The sequence below is a fragment of the Uloborus diversus genome, chromosome 6 (genome assembly GCF_026930045.1).
Source record: "Uloborus diversus isolate 005 chromosome 6, Udiv.v.3.1, whole genome shotgun sequence".
Classification (NCBI taxonomy): Eukaryota; Metazoa; Arthropoda; class Arachnida; order Araneae; family Uloboridae; genus Uloborus; species Uloborus diversus.
The window spans coordinates 168,067,862-168,095,218 of record NC_072736.1 but is presented as its reverse complement, the minus strand read 5'-3'; the positions used below and the strand labels follow the sequence as shown (position 1 = coordinate 168,095,218).

The following is a 27,357-nucleotide window of genomic DNA, read 5'->3' as shown; positions in this document are numbered from 1 at the left end:
CCAACAATTTTTAAATAAAAGAAAATAAATAAATAATTGCATAAGTGAAATTCTTACATCTTTTTTATCCTTAGACACTGAATGAGTGTGCTTCATTTGTTTTTGCTCACACAATGCTCGTAAAAGAGTCATAAACACAATATTTTGTTCTGCTGAGCTCCGAACAACTATGTCCTAAATTAAAAATAACATTTTTAATACTGAGAATATTTCACACAAGCTAATTAATACATCACAATATCAAAGAATTAAACATATCAGGGTTGGCTTTCTGCCGGCAGAAACTAGATTTTGCCGTGCCAGTGGCAGAAACTGGTTATAACCGGTAAAAAACGGCAGAAACTTAAAAGTGTCTTTAATAACTTAAGTAACTTCTAAATGATGTTTGTTTAAGTAAACTAAAAAGTTGAACTTCATTTCATCATTTTAAAAAATAAAATCCTATGCTAGTTCCCTTGATTTAGTTCGGAAAGGGAACTTTTATATTTGGATTAATCTACCAAAGGACGAAAGACCATATCGGTGCTTATGAAAGAGGAGTGACATACAGAATTAAACAGGCACTACTGATTGCAATTTGCTCGTTTACAGGAATCATCTAAATTGCTTGTGATTGAAATTATCATGTTCTTCAAGAAGAGAGTGCCAGGACATTACTTGCCAATATTGACGTCGATTTTGTACCTAATGTCACAGCTTTGCAAAACAAGCCCCATTTCTCAAAACTTATTTTTCCAGTCAAATTTTTCCCACTACCCCAGTTACTGCATGGTGGACCAGTTAGAAAAAACATACAATAGATGAAAGTTTCACGAATATTGCTTGTTCCTCGATGCATTGCCTGCTAGCTCTTCTGTTGCAAGCATATTCTAAAGTTTCTCATTTGTGCATATTAAATCGAGAAACTGTTTAGATTTTAGAAACCACCTTTTCTAAAAGGCAAGTGCAGGGTCCAAACAATGTAGCATTTGATTTTGAATTGTGATAATATTGTAATTCTCTCAATTGTGCTTTGGTTAGCAAATTAATATTTTTTCCATGCATTTCTATTGTATGTCAATATTTTTTTTTTTTTTTTTTTTGTCATTTTGTGAGTTTTTGCCAGTTTCTGCCACAAATGTGGCAGAAAGTGGTTTTTGCCATGCCGGTTTTAACCGGTTTCTACCAGTGGTTTTAACCACCTCGGCAGAAACTTGCCAACCCTGAAACATATAGAAAACCATAAGTTTAATTTAAAATCGCTTTACTTAAAACATTTTCAAAGGCTAAAATGCTTAATTCTATCAAATTCTAAGATGTTCAAAGAATAAAGGCATATTCAAGTAATAATTTAAAAATCTAGCACAAGAGATTGTGCTATGTTATTGAAAATGCACCTCATGAAAAGAAATTCATGATTTATTTAGTTCAGCAATAACATTTTAAGCCAAATTGAATTTTCTACCATTTCAAAAATATAATTTAGATAACTTATAGTTGTTTTCTTTATACAAATATAACATATAAAACAACAGACAAAAATAATAAATACAGTAAAACCTGTCTACAACGATACTGTTGCGACCTAAAAAAAATATTGTTATAGACAGGTTATTGTTAGAGACATTTTGACTATTTATGCTGACACTTTGCTGGGACCAAGGAAAATATCGTTATAGACAGGTTTATTGTTATAGACAGTATTGGTATACACAGGTTTCACTGTAGTGTCTGGAAACGGGCGAATATGGGGCTATGTAAAACAATAAAATGCTTAACAGGCTTTGCAGTGCCATCTATCTGGCAATATTTTAACTATGTCATTAGACATGTAGTTGATCCCAGTAAGAAAACAGATGTGTTTAAAGATTAAGATAATGATAAAGCAAGCTGTTTTCCAAATCTGATACTTAAATTTAATAATTTGTACAGTGGGGGACTGGGGGGGGCAAACTGGGCTCCTTGCCCTGAGCGCTAATGCCCAAGAGGCAGCAAATTCAACCTATTTCTATGGTTCCCCTGCCTCCCCCCCCCCATTGAAACCAGATATAAACACTTGAAAAAAAATGGGTAAGAGTGGTGGTTATGAGTTTTTGCTCCCTTTTAAACTATAAAGTATTCAAATTCCTGTTATTAACAATAAAAATATTATTAAGACCTACTGACTTTTAGTGCAGTATTTAATTATTTATTTAGGTATGTTTTCATTTTAAATGTAAAAACGCAATTTGTTAAGTGCATTCAGGAAAAAAGTGATGTACAGTCAAACCCCGTTAACACGAACTCGCTTAATGTAAAATTTCGCTTAGCGCAAAGTAAATGCCACTCCCCATCAGATAAAGCTTCAAATTATTGTTAAATCAATCGCTTAACACGAAGAGGATTTAGACGAATTCCCACATAAGACAAAGAAAATTTCAAGGTCATGAATAAAAAAGGGAGAAGAAAAAAAAAACCCATCCTTTTACATGAAATTACTTTCAAATGTTAAAAGATTTGTACTTGAACGCAAGCGACATGGATGGCAGCGAGAAAATCTCTCCTTGTTGTAGGAAAATCGTGAAAATCTCATTGCTTCAAGAAAAAACGAATTTTAGCTGTGGACTATGCTTACACTAAATGAGCTTAGATGAACAGTGAAATATTTACCAAGTGGCTGATAAACCTAAATTTAAAATTTCATCGTGAAAAAAGAAAAAATTGTCAGATGCCGCAAAACTATTCTGCCCATGTAGAGGTTTAAGGTCTAAAATCGATAAATTGTTTTTTTTTTTAACCCTCCAACACTGCAGTGAAAATCCAGTTTTTCAATCAGATGTTTGAAAATGCACTGTCGTAGAGAAATGCCTCGAATAGCCATTGCCTGTTTCGAATTACTTGTGTTTCTTACTCAAATTATAAATATAAATGCTTGTGTGTACATTTTTGTACAAATGTACTTTGGTTCCTATATTTTCTGAGTCACAAAAACAAAAAAACTTGTCTACTTACACAAAATCTGGTAAACGTGGAAATCGGTTAACTCAAAATTCGGTTAAAACCAAATATTTTGGCGTATTCGTCGAGTTCGTGTTAACGAGGTTTGGCTGTAGTTCATTTCAATTATTTTTTCAGTCATCTATGAAATCACTAACCTATTCATTCATAAATTAATTATTTACACATTAGTTCACTTATTTATTCATTCATTTGCTTACTTTCTTATTCATTCCATGTATTTATTGTTTCATTTATTTATTCAGTTATTCATTCATTCAGTTATTTATTAATTCAGTTGCAGAAATATTTTTTTAAAAACCAATTAGAAAATATTTCATCAGAAAACAACCTAAATATTTACTTTGCTCCAAACACGGGCAGAGCAATGATTTTCGAATTTTTATTTTTATTTAAGAGTACAAATTTTCTGCTAAAGGTGAAAAATAACATTTCAATTTAATTTGCATTATTAAATACATTGTTATCTCTTTGTGTACTGTAATTTTTTAAAGATGGACAATATCTACATTATCTTAATAATCTAAGTTTTCACTTTACCTCACATTTCCCCCTTTTTTTTTCTTTTACTACAAGAAATACATGGCAATAACTCTTTAACTAGTATCTTTTTGTTTAAAAGTAAATATACCATATTACCTGCCTCATAAATGTTGGCAATCCGTAAACTACAAACATCAATGACTTTATATCAATGCCACACAATGTCACATAATTGTAAACATACAACAATGCTTCATGAAGAAAACTTTGTTTCACAAATGCTTGGTATTTAAAAATTAAAAAAAAAAAACAGCTCCCCTTATTTTCAACCAGTTTTGACATAAAATCTTTAAAAAAAAAAAAAAAACAATATGAGGTGGACTATACAAACTTTGAATTTCAGTTCAATCAAAGAAAAAAAAAATTATAAAACAATTAGTGAGTAAAAAATGACCTCAGCAACACCAAAAATATTTTTTAAATATTTTTGACAAATTAACATTTATAATGTCTTACAAATTTAAGTGTATGTATTTCATATTTACTTGGTACTTGGACATAAGCTCTTTTTGTTCCTTTTCAGGTAGTGCTGCTATATGCATCATGAGCATGGACTGCACTTGTTCAGCACTTTCACCTGAGATTAGAAAAATAAAATCAACATTATTATTGGTGATAACTATAAAAAAAACTCAAAAAGAAAAAAAAAAACAAAAGTACATAAGAAACATATAAATGCTAACTAAAGGACCCAACAGACGTTGTTCTGTTCAAACTTCGTAAATGGAAAAGTTGAAAATAAACAAACAAATCAATAAACTATCAAGTGTTTGAACCGTTTTGTTGAAAAAAATGATTTAAGCTGCTTGGTGTCAGAATGAATATATTTATTACAACTTGATTTATCTAGTGCCCACTAAGCAGTTGCTTCATCAACTATTCTTTCTCGCATACTTGAAAGATCTTCATAGATTGTATGGTTTGTTCCATCAGCCATACCCAAAAGGATAAAAATCATCCTCCGATATTAAGTATAAAAAACTAACTACCCATGTAGAAAAATGGGAAATAACGCTGCAACGTCCCTCATACGAAAAGGAATAAAACACTCCAATGGATATTGTTTAAAAAAATGATAAAGATAAAAACAGTACCCTGAATAAGCGAAAATCACCCCCTCCCCTCCTGATGTAAAAAATAAAAACGTTCGTCAGTTAAAATGACTAAGCACTTTTTAAAAACAAAAAACAATTCTTTGCAATTTAAAATATTTCACCAAATGAACAAAAAACGAGCTGATGTGTGCATCACATGACTTCCTTTTACTCCAATTTAATGTCATTTCCCCATTATTCGCTATTTTAATGTGATTCAATATTTATTCTCTAAATATCACCAACAATGGCCAAATTGAAACCAAAAAAAAAAAAAAAAAAAACTCCGCCAAATTTGTCGCCAAGTTGGCGACAAAACTTGGCGACCAAAAGACTGGCGATATATCGCCAAGTGTCCGACAAATTATAACGCCACTTGAGTTTACATCGAAATTAACAATGATTTCCCCCCAAAAAGGTGCAAAAGACCCCCTTAGGAACATCTGAAAGCAACCAAAAGGGGAGGTGCACAACTAGACCCCACTACGAGTCTATGTACCAAATTTCAACTTTCTAGGACATACCATTTTTGAGTTATGCGAGATACATACGCACATACGCACATACATACAGACGTCACGAGAAAAGTCGTTGTAATTACCTCGGTGATGGTCAAAATGGATATTTCGCGTGTCTATACATTCTTAGGCACTTTTCCGCATGTGGTCGAATCGAAAAAAAAACTCAACATTCATTCGGGGGTGAGCAAAATGGAAATTAAGGGCGATTTTTGAGTGAAAATTTTTTCGCGAATACAATACTTCCTTTTTTGTAAAAGGAAGTAAAAAACAATAAATTACCTTAACAGCAGGGGCGGCATTTCAGCATTTTATTTGGGGGGTCGAGTTTCTTAAATATGAATTATCTTGGTATAGAACAAAACACATATTGGCTAACGGCAATTAATCATGATATGGGGAGAAATTGTACAGTTAGAGCCCCAGAAATGATATTTGTTGATGGGAGATTTTTTTTTTTTCAAAAATAGTATGTATTTTTAAAGAGTATCTATGAAAGCATACGATGCATTGAGCAGCTGAAATGGGTTTCTAGAAGAAGAAAGTGATGAACACTCATTAAATAGACACACTTAAAATATGAGGGTAACAATGAATGTAAAATACTAAGGCATTTTCCTGTGAAAATCATACAACCGCACCACTGCACGGGCCTCTCATAACTATTGTTACACAGAGCACACAAGAACGAGATATTTAGCCTATATGAGGAAATTGCGTCTTTCGTCAAAATTAACCACGATTCTTCATCTTTTTTTTTTTTTTTTTTTGTTCTGAAAAAGCAGGTAAAGGCTTGATGACTTTCTAATAATTTAAAATACGGAAAACACTTGCTCTTGTCTGGAAATATGTCGAGTTTCATCAACCATTACGGAGAACCAGCAAGGTTGTTTTTCTTGAACATTGATTGAACATTGAGGAAATTACGTCTTTAGTTAAACTGATGAAGAATCATGGTTAATTTTTTTCTGTTCTGAAAAGGCCAGTAAAGGCTTGATACATTTCTAATAATTTAAAAAACGGAAAACAATTGCTCATGTCTGCAAATGTGTCGAGTTTTCATCAACCATTACAAAGAACCAGCAACATTGTTTTTCTTGAACGTTAATTTGGGATTTATGTAAATTGAATGTGCTCATTTTTTTTATCATTCCTCTCAAAAAATTTGGGGGTGCGAGCGCCCCCTCTCGACCCCCCTATTTGCCGCCCCTGCTTAACAGTAGTAAACAAATAATCACGCAACTGTATTGTTATGGCCAATGTCGCCAAGCCACCACATTCCTGTAATCCAGCCGATCAGTGAGTGAAGCAAACTCCGACCGATTAACAATCCCATCTTTTGAACGAAAACTTCATATATCTGCCTAATTTGTTCTTTCCACCAAAGCTAAAAATCTTCCGTGGCACTGATCTTGTGTGTACGGAACTACCCTGTTATAATTTATCTGGATGAAAATAAAATTTGTTTCGTCTTCAAATTCCACCATCTTTTCCTTTAATAATGTACTGATTAGTTTGATAATCCTTAAAGTATTCCTGCCATTGGTGCCAAAACTCAGATGGATTTGAACCGAGAAACAAATGTTGTTATGTACGGTACTATCCGATCATTTGGTTAGGAAAACCTAAAGCACCGATCCGGTCACATTGTCTTTGGTTTAACTACGACGAAAAATATGCATTTTGCGTGAACCTAGTGAAAGAAACCCGATTTCTTCCAGTACTTTACTTTAAAATACATCACTGGACCTAAAATCGTTCCTTTCAAGAAATGAAGGCTTCACTCCCTCTCTCTCTACGTTTTACCTATTCTCAATCGACATATCACAATAGGAAATTTCATTACAAAAAGCAGAGCTGGCTTCCTTATTGTCCTTTGGCAACGGGTTAAATATTTATTTCAGTTCTCGCTCAACAATAGGTTAAAATAAATATTTATCCTTTGGGAGATATAACCATCCAATGTTTAAATAAATTAATAAATTAACAAAAACATTTCCGATTCGATCCATCTTGCTTCGAAACCATGCTTGCCACAACTTAATTACACACAAAAAATTTGATCAAAATCGGTCCAGCCGTTTAAAAGCCTTATGGTGACAAACGCCTGCACAGAAGATTTTTATATATTAACATATACAGTCGACGCTCGATATAACGACCATCTCCGTCCCAGAGAAAAAGGTCTTTATAACGAGTGGTCGTTATAAGAGGTATAAATTTTAAAAATGTACACCGTCATCATGCATGCCCAAGTAAATGCCCAAATGTTTTTTTTAGAAAAGTAGTGTGCAAAATATTATGACAGAATATTAAACAAGTTTTAAAGTAGAAAATATAGGGAGGAAAATGTTACACACTTTCAGATCTACTACTACTACTACTACCACAACAATTTCTGAAGATAAAACCAGAAACAGAGGTCTGCCTTTTTAGCAGACGTGATTTTCTCAAAACATTATTTTCTGTTTCAGATATAGGTGATTAATTGTGTTTCTCTTGCTTTCCAAAGAAACATTTAAAAGTCCCTCGAGAACCCCAAATCTTTAAAAATACTAGATTCAAACACCAAACTACCAATACATCTGTCAACTCCCTTTTCTTAGGAATCTGGAATTTTCTCGATTTTTCCTCCCATTATTTTTTCTGTGCTAGCTGTGGTGAATGGTAATCCCCCCCCCCCACCCATCTTAAAGTTGGATTTGACATTGAAAACTTCAGGCAGATGTCTGTAAACAATAATCAATGTCATTTTAAGCTACAAATTTGTTTTATTGGAAAGAACACAAGAAATAGCGTCCGCTGATTCGGTCGCTGTATTGGATTAGACGATACAGAACGGTCGTTATAACGAAAGTAAATTAACATAGAGTTTATAGAGACAAAGTTGGGACTTCTACCACTGGTCGTTATAATGGGACGGTCTTTATAATGTGTGGTCGTTATAATGAGCGTCGACTGTACAAAGTATCAGTGTCAGAATACCGTCAGCAATGTAAGGGGTGGGGGGGATTCTGTACAGACTTTTAATTTTCAGAGTTCTCTTTAAAACCTTCCCCTCCCCCCTGCCATTATTTAAACTAAAAAAACATTCTATTCAAGAAATATCTTGCAAAAATTGACATACTGTTTATTCATTTTTAAGAACATCTAAAACATTTCTTACAGAAAATTTAGTTTCCAGCAGAGGATTTATAGTGTGTCTTCCCCTTCCTCCATTACAATAACAAACTCAGGAAGCAATATTAAATTGGACCTTTATAATGTTCTCAAAAAATAAAGTAATTTTGAGAAGCAGAAAATAACCAAACTGTGTGGCTATTATTCACTTTTAATTATTTATGATTGAGAAAACTATGAGCTGGTTAAGCTTAAATTTGATTTTACTACACTCGAACAATGAATGTAATGAATTTCTTGTGCGAAAGTGATGGATATTTTCATGTAGCCCCCGCCATTTTGCTGATGCCATGAAATTTTCTTTCTCCTGTTTTCCCCTTTTGCGAAATTTAGGGATTTTCAGACCCAAATCTGCGTACCCACAGCGTTGGGGGAGGGGGGAATACGTCCTGAAGGGGCCCAACAGTTAAGAAATTGAAAAAGATAAACAAGCATTACGACTTATTAATGTTACAAATTTTCACTGCTGGCCTTTGGGGATTTTGTTGCTGGACAGATTTTGCCCTACAGATTTTGTTGCTGGGGGGCCCAAAATTTATAGATCTGAGTCTGGGAAGCAATAGAAATATAACTGGTAAGAAATAAAGAAGACTATATAAAATAATATGAAATACCTTCTGTATCTGAACAAAGGCGATGAAACCAGTGCATTGGACAGGTATCACAAAATTTAAATACTTTGGATGTTGTTCTTTTCTCTTGTGAGGCAGTTACAGCACATTGAAATGATTGCTTCAAAGTTTTCATAATTTCACACACCTAATATAAGATAAAATAAATATGATGAACACAATAAAAATTTACAGTATTAAGAATAAAAACAATTTTATAATTTGTAGTAAACAAGTAAAAGGGGGGAAAAGGGGGTCAAAAGTTTTACCTCAGCCTTCAACAATGTTGAACACTTTTGCCCTTCATATTTAACTATGTCCAATATTTCATGGTAGCAGGGGTGCTCATCCCCCCCCCAAGTTCAATGGCACAAATCCCCCCCCCCCCCCAATTTTTTTCAATCCTCTTTCCTTTTTTTTATTTTTTCTCTCTCTTTTCTTAAATTTATTATTTTTTAAAATATTTTTTTAAATATTTTTTATTTATTTGTTTTTAATTATTTTATTAGAAAGGTTCGGTGCTTCGCCAATGACATACACACACACTAAATAAATAAATAAAATACAAACAAAATAAAATAAAGTAAATAATTTAAATTAAAAGTAAATTAATAAATAAATTTAAATAAATAAATTTTTAAAAAATTAAAAAATCTCGCCCAAAAATTTTGATGGTGCAACTTGCCCCATAATCCCCCCCCCCTGTGGGCACCCCTGCATGGTAGTGCTACAATTATTCTGTGCCTTAGAACAACAGCAACAATCAATGTTAGATTCAAACAAATTTAAGTTTGTAATTGGGAAAAACAACAACCTATGTCAGATTTCGGCCAAATTTAATTCTGTATGTCGAAACAACGCCAACCAATGTCAGATTTGATCAAATTTAATCTGATAGTGGTTGTTGTTGTTCCAAGGTACAGAATTAGAGATGGATAAAATCTGGCATTGGTTGTTGCTGCTCTGAAGTATAAATATACGATTTGATACTACAGAGGACAAAAAATTAAGATAAAAGTTTCTAATGATTGTCAGCACTTTCAAGACTGACTTCTGAAACCTCTCAAGAACAGAGACTCGTGAAACTTTCCACAATGTCATATTAGTTTCAGAAATTTTAAAGTTCGGATAGATATTGCTTTAGACTGCGTATGAAGATATCATGAAAACATTTGCAGGAATATTTGGAGAGTATTTCATACTATAAAATTTTAATGTAATCCTAATGAGTAGTTCATTAATAATTTAACTAAACCCACTTGCAAATAACTGTATGCACTTTTATTTATTGTAAAAACAATTATTTTTACAAGCTCAAATTTCGGAGAAATGAAAATATTAGTGATTTTGCGAGCTGAAAATTCCACCACAAAAATATATTTTGTAAGGCTTTTACTTTTGCTTTTACAATATTTAAGCTTATTGGTAAAAGTGGATGTATTGATGTTTGGATCATTTAGATTTATTTGGTACATGAGCTTTCTCTACAAATATGAAATCTACTAGTCATTACATATTTTGCGTATACTACAACTTTATAATTGTTTGCTGTACCTTCTAGGAGATATATGGAGTGCTCAAATGGGAAAAAAAACTTGATCTTACTCAGATCCTTCTTTGATTTGTTGGTCTATTGAATTATATTTGAAAAAGATCTAATTCAGGGGTAGAAGTGATCGACTTGTCACATTATAGGACATTTCCCACAAAAAATATAGGACAAATATAGGACACATTATACGAATAATTTTGCTATGAAAAAATAAATAATACATATCATATATTATTTAGTTATTCTTATCAATGATTTTGTGTAAAAAAAAAAACCTCAAACAATATTATAACTTACATCTGAAATGACTTTCCTGTAGTTGAAAGAATAATTTTTGAAAAAGCAAAGTGTACTTTATAGACTAAATAACCAAACAAAATTTGAGCAAAGATAATTTTATTATTTCTTCCTCACTCGTGACCCAAGTACTAATTCCACTGTTCTTTGATTTTATATCTAAACTGAACCCTTTAGTACTTGTATTAAGAACAAACAGAGCTTGAGAAGGATCCTTCTGACGTTTTTCAGTTTTCTTTATGCTTGAATGTTTCAGCATGCTGCCTCCATTGCGAAAATCCACTATTGCTTATAGGCACTCAACAGTTGCAAAAATGGCAAGAAGCGGTAAAATCAGCTTTTCCTTTAGTGCAAAATTTGTACTATTAATGTCCTCCTGGTTGAACCACTCCACACGAAATTTTGTTAAGCGATGCGATTTCGCCTTTATAATTCCACTTATTACAACAAACTACGTTTTAACATCATAAGGACTAACATTCCACGATCCCAAAATTCCACAAAAAGAAAAGATTGCAAAAAGAATTAGAACATTCCGATCAGAAAATGCACTAAACACAAAAATATACCAATAAAAACGAAAACCATGATGGAAAACAAAAGAAACGGCTGTTGCCCCCCCCCCCCCCCAAACGCAAAATTCTAAAACCAACTTCAGACTTAGTTCTCGAAACTCCACCCACTATAGTGACGTCACATTGCTGTAGCCAATGAGCGAAGATGCCTTTTGCAGGATTTAGTCAGTTTCGTTTTTTAATTTCAAATTCGTTTGGGGTCGTACTTTCAGTAATATTTCAGCGAAAAATCCGATGTCAGAAAGTTTATTTTCTGTTCTTTTTAAAAGATATATAGGGTAAAAAATTGGAATATAGGAAATATAGGACATTTTCGAAAAATATAGGAAATATAGAACATTTTCGAAAAATATAGGAAATATAGGACGGTTTTGATGCTTTTTTTGAAAATATAGGATATATAGGACTACTTCTACCCCTGCTAATTTTTCAATCACTAAAAATACCGAAAAAAAGTTTTAATTGTAAAATTATTTTTCAAAAAATAAGCTTCAAACATGCAGCAATAATGATGTAAAACTACTGGTGAACTGCAAAACATTTAAGCTCAATTTTCATTTATTTTTCCGTTTGAATTTTTGAAAATAAATAGTTTACTTAGTTTACTTTACTAAGAAATAAAGAATCTAAAACCCATTTTTTTAAAGCTAGTAGTTAAATATATATATATATATATATATATATATATATATATATATATATAATGAGAAAATAAAATATTAATTTAAAGTACTTAATAATTAACTTGCCAGGCATTCCCAGATATATTACCGCCAAAATTTCAGGATAGGCTACTAATATTAAAAAAAACCTGAATTGGTGAAATTTGCAACATCTTCAGATTTTTTTAAAATTTTACCCTAGAAAATTCAATGCTTTTTGTATTTCATTGATGTTTTAAATGTCCTAAGTTAATTCTTTAGACCAATTTTATTTTGTAAAATCTTCATTAACTTAAGACACTGCTGAAAACTAATGACAATTCTTATGAGTCTCTTGAATCAACTCAGATGCAAATGACTTTAAATTTTCGAATAAGCGCAGCAACATTCGAAGTGTAAGAGTCCTTCATCTACACAATTAGACATATATGGAGGGTTAAAAATAATGCTAAACACAAAATTAAAAATGACGAAACAGTAGAATAACATTTTAAAGAAAAATGAGCAAGTATTATAGAAGGCAGATGTAATCAGATTTCGAAATGCATGAAAAATGGGGACTGACGCATAAAAACGTAAGAAACGGCCAAAATGCATAACTTTTGCACCATATCCGTAAAATTTGATTAATATGCATGTTCTTGAACCCAAAATCCATGGCCAGTTGTCAGTTTCCATGAATTTTCAGCATTTTTTGCTGAAAATCATGATTTTCCATGACCATTTTTGAAAATAGTCAAAATCCAAGACTTTCCCTGACTTTCCAGGTATGCGGACACCCTGTGTTTAATTTTTAAGCAGACTTGAAGTTTGTAAAACATACTTTAACACATTTTTATTGCAAATAAGATTTTGAAGATAAATTGTGTCTCAAATATATACGCAAATTATAAAAAAATTACCCCATTTTTATCATCATAAACAAACAAATTGCAGAACAAAAACAATTATCAATTTCTGTACATTAAGTATTTACACAAATTACTCATCATACAAGTACTTGTAATAATTAGTTATGAAGCACTCACTATTTTTGCTGATTGGCACTGGAAAATATAACCAACAAAAGTATCCATTCCAGTCATTGTAGTCTCTCGACATATAATTCCAAAGTGTTCTGGAAACTCTTCACCCTAAAAAAAAAATTGTTTGAAACTGAAAAAAGCATTCTAAGCAATGTATCAACATGAATAGCTCTATATTTGGTTTTGATAAATAAACTTTTGCAAAAATATGAGCAGTGTATGATCATGCTGGTTATGGGATTAACTAGATCTGATGATTTTCTTCAGATATAATTTTTAAAAGGTTGAATAAGAAGTAAAATGTATTCACAGTGCAAATAATATCTATTTTTTATTCGAAAATTGCAGGGAGAAAAATGCTTAAAAGCTGTATGGTATTTTTTTCTAAAGAATTGGATCACGATGTTCAGTTCAGTAAAATACTTAAATATATTTATCATTTGATTTTCATATATATATATATATATATATATATATATATATATATATATATATATATATATATATATATATCCAAAGAAAATGTCACATTTGAAAATGTACAATTTTTGCTGAAGCATATAAAAATAAAAACTCTTTTTAGAAAAGAGATAAAAATAATCAGCAAAAAAAATTGAAATTTTTTCTGACACATTGAAGTTTTTGCAATCAAGAATTGCAGTCACATTTTTAAAACAGTTCTTTATTTTTAGGAAACATTCCTTTTTTCTTTTGAAATTTCTATGCTTAAGAATTGACTAATGTACGTTTCTTAATGTTATAATCTTGAATAAATTTATATTTTTTATTCATGCCAAATATCATACAAAAAGAACTTTAATCTAAGTCATAACGGTTTTAAATTTATATCCCAGTACATGAAGCAATCTTCAGAAAATAAATTATCAATGTAGTAAAAAAAATTGAGCACTTATGATGATATATAAAAGATAATTTTTCAAAAATTGCTATATATATTTTTAAAAAAAGAAAAAAAACTTTTCATTTTAAAGTAGACAAAATGAAAGTGGAAAACATATTCTAGATTAGTTTTCTTGATTCTAATTGGTATAAGAAATTTTTAAGTTAGATATAGTTCAAAGGATAGTCATTCATACTGTATCTAAACATTTAAAGCAAAAGCATTTCAAGTAAAATACAAACTGAAACAAATTGCCAAAAAAGATAGGCATGACTAATTTTGAAATGAAATATATGGTTGTCACCTGCAAGACAAAGTCTGCATTTCCGTAGAAAAGCCCAGCAAATAAAATAGTTTTTGAAGTCAAAGGACTTATTAACCCTTTAAGCAGTTTACCCGTACAGTGTACGTGCTACTCCAAATTGGCCTCATCTGGTTTGCCCGTACGGCGTACGGGCATCAATATTTTCTCCTTTCCTTTTCTGGTTTGCCCGCATTTTTCATTATTGAAAGAGACTATTTAGTATTATTATTTTTCAACAGATGGCGTGGCTTGTCCATGTAAATGAAATGCTTTTCATACGGGTTTTTATGTGTAGCGGGAACTTTTCATTGAAATTTTTGTACGACTGTATGCCGTGCTTGTGAATCTTATGGAAATTATGGATGGAATAGACGACGAAAATACTTTCTTGTTAGATGATGAACTACATTTTGATACAGATACAGATACTTCCTCTAATTATTTGGATTATTCCTCAGATGATTCGTGCGGTGAGCTCAGCTCTAATGAAGATTTGAGTTCTGCAAGAATTTTTACCGAAGTTGATGTGAAAAATCCACCTGTTCCGTGTCCTCGATTTCGATTTTCTGGTATTCCCTCTGTGCACGTACAATTTGACGACACTTCTGATGATCTACAATTTTATGAAACATTCATTGATTTTTCACTCATGAGTAAAATTGTGGAAGAGACAAATAAATATGCTAAACAGAGCAATAAAAAAATATGCCTTTTTTCGAAGCATTTCTGGTAAAATAATTGACCGCTCAAAGGGTTAATAAAAAGAAAAAGAACCTATATACAAAAGTATTCCATTAACAACACAAATGATTTGTTTAATTTAAATTCAAAGACATTATCTACCTGAGAACAGTGAGATATACTGTGAAATTCTTTGAGGAACAGCAACTCTTTCTTATCCGTGCTGATCAGTCGAACATCCGACGGACTCACGAGAAACAACATCGTTCTATTGTCATGCTGGTGATCATCGGTCAGCGAATGAGAAGAGTCCTCTTGGGTGAGTGGGAAACCTAGCGAGCATTCTAGAAACGTCTTGGCATTCATTGGTGGCAACGATGTCTGTCTGTGCAGACTGCCGTCCTCAATCACTGAAGAAAACTGCTCGGTGTTGAAGAAGAGAGTCTGGATGTCGTGAACGAGGGCTTCACGGCTCGATGTGTCCAAACTCTGGGAATGGGTGATGAGCGAAGCCGTAACGGGAGGGGATAAGCAAAATGGACTTTTTTCTTGAGCGCCATGGCCTCCATCGCTGGACACCCTATGACGAGGGTTGCTTTTCTGATTTTTGTCTGGTTCAGTATCCTAGAAAATAATTTGAATGCATGTTACTTTTCCGAACAGCCACATACAAGTGTTATTTAATATTAAGTACAGTCAACTTTCCATAACTAGAAGCCTTATTACTTGAATATTTATTTATTGCGAAGTTTTCATACAGTTCCAAAATAATTTCCGATGAATGGGATCATTTTGAAATCTTTGTTGATGTGAACTGAGCGAAAATGAAAGATTACTGTCTGACCACGGATTGTATGGAAAGATAAACATCCGTTTTACAGCCAGAAATGGACAAATCTATTATTTTTAGCAATGTCAGCTTTTGCAGAAGCAGAGTCTCATTCAAATAAGCGGAATACACGCATCAAATTTTTACTTTTACCCCTCATTCAGATAGATTTGTCTCATCTGGACGTTTGAAAATTCCATGCAATCCGTGGTTGGACAGTACATGAATATTGAGGAAAATGTAAGTACGAGTGAATCCTAGGAAGCGATTGTGCGAGCTGTTCGTGAATCACCTACTTGTGCAGGTTCTGATGAAGATAATAATGAAGAATCCTTACCATATCACCAACTAATCAGTAAGTATTAGATTCACAAATATTTTACTGAGTACCTGGAGAATTCTAAAAATGTGGGGATAATGTGATGTTGATGCATTTAAAAAATACAAGCAGTCAAAAATTAGTTCCTTTAAGAAATGTATGTTAGAAAATTTTATTCTTTGTAAAGATATTTTTATGGTGTTTTAATAATGAATTCCTGAAAAGGGAAATAAAAATTATTCTTCAAAAGGCTTGGAAAAGAGGTTACGATAACTCGAAGGTTTTAGCCGGTCTCTTGGGACTTCGAGTTATTGGGAGTTGACTCTATCAAGATTAATGCTTAGTAAAAATACTGTATAATGCAAAAATTTCACCCACATGCTTTATTTTTAAAAAACAAAAGTTGCAAATTGTGTACAGGTCTCACTCAAAGAACTATGGCAAAGCATATAAGGAGTGCTATAGTTGCAAGGTCCTTTACGGCGGGAGCTTTTCTTGAGAAGGACAGACCGTAATGCAGTATCAATTTTTGGTGTTGTTGAAAAATAATGTAGATTTACTTTAAATTAGTTTCAATCCACCTCTTCTTTGAAGAAAAAAATGTAATTAAAGCAGGCTGAGCGAAATCTGAACAACAAAATTGAATTTCGAACTTTATTGAATGACAAAATACCAGTATACACCAGCTAATGAGAATTTAAAAAACAACAATGCTACCTCCAAATTCGCTAAATCATCAGCTACAATTTCACAAAAAAGGAAAACTTTGGGAGGTCACAGTGACCTGCCCTGACCTCTCATCTAGGCCCCCTGAACTACTGGCTTGTGCTACAATTCATCCATTGTAGAGTTGAGCTCTTAATTTGCGGTTCTCAGATAAGCAGGCTTAGACAAAATGAAAAGCTTTCCGTGAACACAAACCCTAACTGGAAAATTTTCTGCAAATAATTATTTTGCCTAACTCACCCTTGAATATAGAATTAAATTTATATTCAAATATGAAAGAGGCCAAAAAAAGTGCTTTAAATCATTTTTTTTTTTTTTTACAATAACATATAGTTTGTGCTTATTTTTCACCAACTGAAGAAAGCTGACAAAACCATTTTTTTTTCACGCATGTGCTTTAAACGGCTTTTAGGGAAAGGCTTTAACAGAAATAAACTGGGATTTCTTTTTTTTTTAAATTAACGTCAGTAGTTTGAAAAAAATTCTGCAGAGCCAAATATTTTCTGCGAACAGCGTTTGCGTGTTCGTCTATATTACGCAAGACTGCAGATAAGTATGGAGAAAGCAGTAATAACAGAAATTCTGATACTGATGAGTGATGATGTGTTGAACTGTATCTAATTAAAACATTTTTTAGTCTGGGACATTTTATCAGTTTTAAATAACAATTCATTGAAGCAAATTCTAACAATATTTAATACAAAAACAAAAGTTTAAAAAATGAATTGTTAAAGTTTTTTTTTTTTGAAATTCTTCAAAATGTGAAGGTGTCTTTCTTTTACTTCAAGCTTTTTTGTTGTTTCCCTACATGCACGACATAATGAGGGGTTACTGTAATAATTCCAAAATAATTCACAAAGATTATACAAAAAAAAAAAAAAAAAAATCAAAAGTAGCTTAGGTTGCTTTATCTATAACCATATTATTATAAAAACTTACTTTAACAGAAAGCAATGGATGTGGGATACTGTTTGCTTTATTCGAAGACCAGTCTGCCACATTCTTATCTTGCTCGGATAGAATGTTTTTGAAATTTCTCGACTCGATATCTTTAGTGAGGTCCCTAATTTCGGAGTCTGGACTTTCTTTAGAAGCAATGATCTTTTTCACTGAATCATCTACAAATCTTTGAGGCCCTCTTTTCTGTGTTACCTAAATAGATATTAAAAAAAAAAAATAATAATTGAAGGAAGTAATACAAATACAAAGATGGCTTTATTCGAGTCAAATTAGAATCCAGCGATACGCCACAATGTAAAACTTAAGACCGAAAATTGGCAAGAGTAAAATAGTTCAACTAGCACGCCAAACTATATTTTATAGTAATCAATGTGATTACAGTTTGAGAGCTTAAAAATATTAAAATTTATTTAGCAATTTCTTTTGTTTCGAGGTTTGAATTATGTCGGCTGTTTCAAGCTACACTTACGTTTTTAAAATTTAGGTTTAGTTATTGACTAAGTAGAGAATTATCTTCTTTTTTAAATTTTTTTACTGGAAAAGAAATGCTTTTATTACTTATTCTATGTAAGAATTAATTCATATGGAAGCAAATTTTTGCAAATAATAACTTCTAATATTTTTCCCTCCATATATGGAGAATCACGATGTTATTCAATTTTGACGCTATATTCATTAAATTCAAAGCATGTACGAAACTTTAAAGTATAGTTTATTGTTAAAATGATCTTAAGCAGTGTGTAAGCTATACAAAACGCCTACTTTTAAGTGATATTACATCAAATTTTTATTTTTGATGAAATTATTGTAACTTTTCCCAGTTTTTATGCAATAATGGTCAACTTCAAGGCACAGGCGACCCCTCAAGATATTTTTTTCTATTGAAATCCTTTAGCATGACTAAATATCTTTAAAAAAGGCGACTTTTCCACACTAATACTTAACATTTATCAGATTTTGATTTTTTTTCACTCCACCCTATATTGCATAGTTAAAAAAAAATCTTACTCCCATGAGCACTAAATAACCAAAGTCAGAAAAGAAGTCTATCAACAAATTCATCCATGGAGCTAAAAAATAGCTATATCTCAGGAATAAAACTTTTTTCAAGGAAAAAACATAACAATTTGGGAGTACCGAATACTGGTACATGTTACCTACCAAATTTCATCAAAATCAAAAATGGAGCAACACAGTCCATTTGTTGATTTAATATGGAATGAACCATCCATCAAGAGGAGGTTTTAAATGACCTCCCAAGAAAACCACACATTAAAACAAAGGTAATGACAGATATAGTCTGATCCTCCCCTTTTCTTTGTTTTAAAGTCATTATGATATCAATAAAAATTGTTAAAAGTGGTATAAATAATTGCTAAACCATAGAAACTGATATTTAATAATATTTTGCTCATTAGAAATGAATAAGAAGGAAATCAATAATTTTCGATTTTGAAAACCTCACCCATAAACATAGTCTGGCTGCACCAGTGGTAACATCAACTAATAAAAGGCTAGAACCAGGCCTAGATCTATAAATTTTGTGCCCCCCTGCAACAAAAGTTGTAGGGCCCCTCCCCAGAGTCCAGCCGTGTATATTTGCAATGATAATGGGTCTTAGTGTGAGCTTTTTTTTTTTTCAATTTTCTTTTTAATTTCTTGTACGATTGGGCCCATTAACGATGTGCCCCCCCCTCGCACTGCAGGGTCTGCGGGTGCACAGATCCGGGCCCGGGCCTGCTTAGAACAGTCTCAGCAGCTTGCTAAATGTCAAATTGCAATAAAACCAATGCAAATTAACGAAAAAAAAACTGAGCTCTATAACACTAATACAAATAAGAGAGCATAGTAATACAGTTATAGGATAGTAATATATTTTGTGGAAAAATTTGTTTAACAATCAAAACTTTGAGTCTCAAAGCCATATGCATACAAAACGAAAAAAAAAAAAAGACAACAGCAACAAAAAACCAAGAATTTATTAAATTAAATAATCAATATGTTACACTTGAAGTTAAATAAAAATATGGAGGTAAAAAACATAAAATAAGGGGGATAGCATTAAATTAATTTTTGTGAAATAAAATTTCTGGGTGCAATAACAAAGATAATAAAAACATAAGTTATACCTTAATTTTACCAACATATAACACTTCATACTGTTGACATTGTTTACATTGGATGGCATCAAATGGTGAGTCTTCTTTTGTCTTAATTCCTAAATAGGATTCTTGGATGGAATCCTTTAGCACACTAAACAGTTGAAAGACCTGAATGAAACATAAACAAAATATGAATAAGATACAAAGGACTTTTTAAAACTATATCATAATCTGTTTAAGGCTTTCAGGGCCGGCGTCAATATGGGGAGATAACATTTCCGAGCTTATTGGCCGACCGCAACATCAAATTTAAAGACACAGAAATCTTGGCTACAACATCTCATTACTTTGCCCGTCTTCATCGCAAAGCTATAGAAATTTTCAAACATCCCTTTAATTTCAACAGAAAAGAGGAGAATTTCAATTTACCAAAAACATGGCACCCTACCCTTAGATCCGCTCGCCACAACAGTCAAAAACATACTGTGGTCCCATCCAATCAGAAACCGGCAGCCACCACGGCTTGTGAATCCCATCCAATCAGGTACCAGGATCTTGAATCTCATCCAATCAGGAGCCTTATTCCACCAGCGGCTTGAGAACGCCTCCCAATCAGGACCAGCAGCCCAGCAGCAGTTTACTTAAATACCGGAGCCACCGAAGCCAGGAATCAGTCTCACCAAACTCAAACCACTGATGATGGCTGCAGCAAAGCAAGCCGAAACGTCTGGAATTTCTACTCCAATTAGACCACGACCAATAAGCCCGGAAATGTTATCTCCCTATATATCAATCACTAGAAAATATGTATAAAAAAAAACATCACAGGCCAACAAAAAACAGGAATTACATAAAACAAAATACTTTATTAAGTACATCAACAATTAGTTCTTTTTACATTGATGAAACATAATGCATAGATGTGAAGTTACTTAAACATTTAAAAAAGAAAAAAAGTTTTATACCAGTTACTATCACATTTGATATGATTAAGCAATGTTTAAAAACTTTTTTGAACTTCAAAAAAGCATTAAAAATTAAATTATCATTGATTTTAATGAACTTATTAAAAGGATGAAAACACAGCATTACTGCTATGTTTTCATTTAATTTAACAGGAAAAGCCAGGGCCGGATTTGGAAGTGTGGAGGCCCTGGGGCAACAAAGGAATGGAGGCCCCTAATCAGGGTTCGAAAAGATCATCATATTTTCGAAAATATCCGACACTTTGATATATATATCCGAATATTTTGATACATATGTATATATCCGATATTTTCGACCCGTGAAAGTTGGGATATTTTGTAAAAATTTTATTGTGGGGGCCCCTTTGTTGTGGAGGCCCCAGGGCAGAAGCCCCGCCTGCCCTCCCCTAAATCCGGCCCTGGGGCAAGCTAGAAATTATTAAAAAATGTTTCATTTTTAACTGGGTCCAGTTCAGATTCAATAAAATTAACTATCTTTTCCCCACAAATGATTTCATATTATGATTTCAAGATTGAAAAATGATCTCAATATATAGCACTTTATAAAGATGCATAATAAACCACTTTTCTAACTTAGCAAATTAACTCGGCTTCAAATGGGATCAATTAGTGACTTTTTCTCATCAATCAATGAAAAATGAATCAATGTACCTTCTATGAACCTGAAGAGTATGTGTATTAAATTTGAACTCCATAGTACTAAATGGCAAGATTTTTTAACGAACAGTTTTGAAATCAAAACACAAAGTGTAAAAGTTGTTTTGGCTCATTTTCCACACACACACAAACAAACAAACAAAAAAAAAAAAAAAAAATCTCAACCTGACCATCTCAGAATCTTATGAAAACTTTCAGAAATCTTATGGCTCGACTTCTTTATACATAATTTTCAAAAAAAAAATCTATCATTCTGTTAAATCAATCCATCCATTAATCAAAAATTAATGGATGAGCAGTTAATTTTTGAGAATCATTAAAAAGAACTTATTTTAACTTCCCGATAGTGGTGCTTTAAAATGTTAATAACTCAAGTTATATGGGAATTTATATGGGTGGGGGGAGGGGCACAATTTTTTAAGTTCATCAGGGGCACCAGTCCCCATAGGTAGGCTACTGATTGCAAGAAACCTCAAAACCTATCCAACCACTGGTTCTTGCAACAATGATTTTTTTTTCTTCTTTTTTTGATCTCTCAACTGCGCCCTGACCTTTTGAATGTTTTCCCAATTTCATTGATTGTTTTAATAGCTTTATTTTTAACTAGCAAAAATACCCGGTGTTGCCTAGGTCAGTAATAATTGTGAGAAACAATTGCTACTTTCATTCGTTTTCTGTTTTAACTGAAAAAATTCAAAACACTCCGCTTTGATGTGATGTAAAATCAAGCTTCTGCCTTCAATAAAAGTGAAATAGCAATAATATAAAGAACGAAACAGTATTCATTAAAAACGAAAGCAGGATGTTTAAGCAAACACAAATTTGAACAATTTTCAAAATATGCAATTAAACTTCAATTGCTTAAAAAGATTTATCAGTTATTTATTTTTTCCTTTTTTGAACATAGTCATTAATCTTATAGCATAATCTTCTATGTAGGCTTGCCAGACATCTCAGTTTCCCTGACAAAATCCTGGTGTCCCGGTCGGTTTACTTCACATCCCGGTAAAATAGAAAATTGATTACAGATGACCAAAAAAGTCAAAAATTAATTAACTATGAAGGATTAATTAAAATAATAACTTTGTCATTTCTGTAGCTCAGAGCCAGACTGACAAAGTCCAAAAATCGCAATTTCCCATTTATTACTCCATTGTATGTAGAATTCTTGTCCCTGTCAAGCCATACAAACATAATTCTAAAAAAAAAATAAATTAAAAAAAAAAAAAAAACCTCTGTAATTATTTACCAATGTTAAAATAGCGCGTGTCCAATCCTTTGCTTGCGCCAACAAATGTTTTCCCTTTCTCCTGCAAAGTAGCGATTATGTGACTTACGTTAGTCTGGCTCTGAGGTACCGATTTGTAACACTGACTTGTAAAACTAATATTGGATTAACTTGTAAGGATTTTTACAGCAAGGTTAAAAACAAAAAAGATTTTCTAAAAAGGTCCTAGCCAATGCAAAGAACCTGTAAATATTTTTGCCAAATACTGAGATACTTTTGATGATCATAAAATGATGTTAAACATTTTTATCCAAAATGTTGCCAATATAAGTACAGTGAAGCATCGTTTATACGTTTCTCTTTTATACGTTTTTATCAATTATACATTTTTAAAATTGGTCCCTGCAGAGTCTAATACACATTAACCTATACCTATTATACGTTTTTTCATTTGTACGCTTTTTTCATACAGTCCCTTCAAAAACATATAAACGGTGCTTCACTGTAAAATTTGGCGATTGCTTGAAATTGGCAAAAAGACAAATTAATGGAAGTTTCTGTGTTGTTTATAGATTTGCCTAATTTAGTTGTCGGATTATTTTACATTTCAACAAAAGTTTTAAAGATTCCTATAATGGCGATATTTTGGTTACATGGTGAAAACTGAGATAACAGTATTACGTAGTTTTTACGACAGTTGAAAAAATTACCAAATGCCTCAAACTATTGAGTTATTTCCTCAAAAAAATTTGGAGACATTCCTGCTGGTCGATTAGATAATGAGTAAGTGTTCAATCAGCGCAACTAAATAAAAAAAAAAACCATTAACTGCATTAAAGTTAAATTAAAACAGAAAATAATCAGCCAAATCCATTTGTTATTAGCCAATGTTGTGCGAAAATGTTACTTTAAGATTGGATTTGAGAAAAGCCTTGAATAGTCAGACAAAAAGCAAAAACATTCAACAATACCCCCGCCCCCCCTCCATAACAGGATGAAAACTACCCTATATGTTATTCTGATGCATAAGCTATATTCAATAAATTACCACCCATTAGCCAGGGCTAAAGCAAAAATGCTATATTATTGTAAAGTTTTATCAAAATCCATTCAATAGTTTTTGCGTGAAAGAGTAACCAACAGCCATACATCCATTGCAGACAAACTTTTGCGTATATAATAGTAGTAAGATTATCTTGACCAATGACCATCATTGGTCAAGCCGTTCACAAAATATTAAATATACACGCCTTTCAAACATGATAAAATCGTTAGTTAGAGATGGTAATTTTTTTTAACAACTGAGCAAAAAATGGTTAAACTATAAGACAATATTAAAAGTTACTCACAGCAAGTTCATCACTAGCTTGAAACGCATGGCATAACGAAACATCGGAACTTTCTCGGGTCAAATAAGCAAAACATCTTGGGGACTCAGCCAATTGATTAAATTTTGTAATCGAACCAAATTTGTGTTCAAATACTAAGCGTCCATATTTAACGTGTACCGCTTTGATAGAGCATTCTGTGATTGACAAAAAGACTGTTTCCGATTTTGGAGATCCAAGTCTTTGTATTTCTGCTATGATCCATGGAAGCATAGGCTGAGTGTGCCATCGTTCGACGATAGCTCGGCCGTAATATCGAGCAATAAACGTTTTCTGATATTTGGAAGATAATTCTACATCAGAATCTTGTAACCTGCTATACTCAACTTTCGGCATTTTAAAGGATTTAATTTTAATATTCCAAGCATACGTTCGCTTGTGAGTTACGACCCTTGAATGTCAAGGTCAAAAAAGTTTGACTGCCGATTTCACATGAAGCAAAACTGTTTTCTCACTATATTCAAACGATTTCACAGAAAGCCTACATATCGTATTTCATCGTTAGCAAACATTACAGAGGTTTTTTTTTTAATTCTCAAGCAATAGCACTCAGCTGTTCAAAAACGTAAACAAAACATCACTGGGTAAGAGGAAGTTTAGATGTTTTCTGCATATGGAGCAGTTTGACTAGGCTTGCGTTCGACGAAGCTTACCGGTCCTGCGGTAAGCAACCGGTTACAACCGCAGCGTTCTATCATCTATCGGTTACCTCACCGGTTGCCATTTTAAGCTGTTGATTGGTTGATTGGAGCACGTGATCATAAGCTGTCACGTGATCAACTAACCGGTCCAGCTCGTCGAACGTAAGCTAGAGTTCGCAAGTCATTAGGTAGTCCCAATACTGTTTAATAGCTAATTATTAAATAAATAACCGGAAATAAATACATTAAGGCCAGTTATTTGGGGAAGGGAATCACGGCTCTTTAAAATAACGCATGTCCGTTAATAAGTGCCTTTGGGAAGATTTAAATGGATCCGGATTCGGGGGGAGGGCAGGCGCGGATACCGAGGGGGGGGGGTATGACCCCCGTCCCCCTTAAGTGACCAAGGATAGCCTAAAGCTGGGTTTTGAAGGTCCTCTATTTCGAAAAAATTGCCCACGACTCCCCATTTTTGTTCAATAAAAATACTTATGCCCTCCCCCCTCCGGAAATGACCCCCCCCCAAAACCAGTCTCTGGATTCGCCCTTGGGAGAGGGGCACACAACGGTTCTTATGTATGTATACTGGGGTTTGAAAACATGACTTTAAGACAAAGTCTGTGGGCAAGGCCAGAAAAATATGCTTGTTCCTGTGCGTCCGTAGACCTGGTCACCGCACAAGAAACTCCAAAATCAAAATAGGGTATTTTTTTCTTCCTTCCCTTTTTTTGAAACTACTACTACTTTTTGAAAATGGACGCATTTTCTTGTAAGAGGGGCACCAAATTTTTCTAGGATCTGGGCATCATTTTGGTTTGATCGGAACCTGGCTCTAAGCGGGACTTAGTCGTCGAGCGTACGTGATAGGAAAATAATTTTCATAAGTAGTGAATTTTCTGTTGCTTCGAACGCCATTTGGGAGACCCAAGCCCCATTCACATAAGGTGCAACTCTTGAGAAAGTGAGGCCTCAAAAGGCTTTAATAGATGGCAGCAGCATCTCCACTCCACAATTAAGTTCTGAAGAGGAAGGAAACTGTAAATGAGCGAACGCTGCTGATATAGGAAATATGGGAGCAACTGCGAGGAATGGTGCAAATTCAGAGAACTATTTTTTGTGGATAGGGGGGGGAGGCAAAAAAAAAAAACACTTGCACCCTTTCAGAAAGAAACAAAACAAAAATATTATAATAATGATAAGAAACAAGAAAATCAGGACAATCTGCATTTAATTAACAACCTTTGCATTTTTTTTTCCCCTGAAGTCAAGTTATCACATTACAAACAAATCCTACCTTCCACTATTTATTTGCGTTTTAACTGGTTTCGGATGGGTCCCTGAAGACAGCTGTTTTATTTTTTTTCCAGACTAGTAACTGCACAATCCCTAGTCCAGCACCCTCAGAAGTATTGATTCACTTGTAGGCCTTTTTGACTACAGCATATTCAACATGCCCCAGTCATCAATAACGGAATCGGAGGATCTCCGATGCCAGCAGGGTATCAAACCCGGGACCCTTCGTTTACAAGTCTGATGCCTTACCAATCAATCCACCACGGCCTGCAATCAATTGTCAGACAATTACTGTTCTTATCTCTTACTGACAGGATTTTATTTTCTTAATTCCAACTGCTAGATTTTATCCTGATCTTTTTAGACAAAGCTTTCAAAAACAGACTAAAACTGAAAAGGAGGGTGCGATAGCAGGTGCATTCGCAGCTCGAATACCTGTGGTAGTGATTCTTTCCCAACAAATTTTGAACATTTAAACACCGAAACAACAGTGTTTAAGGATTCCAGTTTGTCATTAAAATAAGACTTTCCAGCTTATTTTCAAAACACTTCCCAGTTAATTGATGTAGTGTGTGACCTTTATTATTAATATTCAAAATTCCGCATATAATATACATTGAATGTAATAAAAGCTACTTACTACATGTTCATGAAAAATCTCTTAAAATAGCTGTAACATTTAACTTGAAATAGTCTAGTTACATTGTGTCTAGTAGTAAATTTTATATCAACTGTTTTATTAATTCTTTAATTCAGCACTTTTTTTTTTGGTTCTTGCAATTGTGTTGCGAAAGTGAAAACTTTTCTTTTTTAGCTTTGCAAACACGAAATCTCATCCAAAACCTTTACCTTAACACTTCCTTTCCTTTTTTCAGAACTTTTTTTTGCGTTAAAGTCCATGACAAAACGGTGTGTTGCTCTAGTCATTGCAGAACAATTCAACATTTCTTCAGAAATCTCAAATGATCCACACAACCTTCTGACACCTAAATCTAGTCCTTAATGCTACCTATGAGGCATCTTGTAAATTTTCAACCAGCATGTCTTTGAATGACAAAATTCACTTTCAACTGCAGCATTTCCACGAGAAAAAACTATTTTGATGCTAAAATAAATTTTAAGGAATCAAAGGCAGTTGCTTTCAAGCAAGCAACCACATTCAGTCTGGTTTTAAGTGCCAGGTGATTACTTTTAGGTCGACCTATACCGGCTCTCAGTTTTATTCTCAACCTTACCCTTCGTTCCTTCATACAACATTTAAATGAAGAAAAGAAATACAGCAAATGTAGAAGTTAACAGTAAGGCTGAA

General features: G+C 33.0%; 1 protein-coding gene across 1 annotated transcript in view; it reads right to left on the bottom strand.

Moving 5' to 3' along the window:
* Nucleotides 1–24,569, bottom strand: part of LOC129225075 (TBC1 domain family member 4-like) — a 35,593-nt gene extending 11,024 nt beyond the window's left edge. Inside the window, exons 1-8 of the mRNA XM_054859624.1 lie at nucleotides 24,076–24,569; nucleotides 19,883–20,023; nucleotides 17,733–17,945; nucleotides 15,082–15,543; nucleotides 13,037–13,141; nucleotides 8,926–9,070; nucleotides 4,005–4,096; nucleotides 58–174 (exon numbers count right to left, since the gene is read on the bottom strand). Coding sequence (XP_054715599.1) covers nucleotides 58–174; nucleotides 4,005–4,096; nucleotides 8,926–9,070; nucleotides 13,037–13,141; nucleotides 15,082–15,543; nucleotides 17,733–17,945; nucleotides 19,883–20,023; nucleotides 24,076–24,450 — 1,650 coding nt within the window. The 5' untranslated portion in view covers nucleotides 24,451–24,569. The remainder of the gene's footprint in view (nucleotides 1–57; nucleotides 175–4,004; nucleotides 4,097–8,925; nucleotides 9,071–13,036; nucleotides 13,142–15,081; nucleotides 15,544–17,732; nucleotides 17,946–19,882; nucleotides 20,024–24,075) is intronic.
* Nucleotides 24,570–27,357: the final 2,788 nt, after the last annotated feature.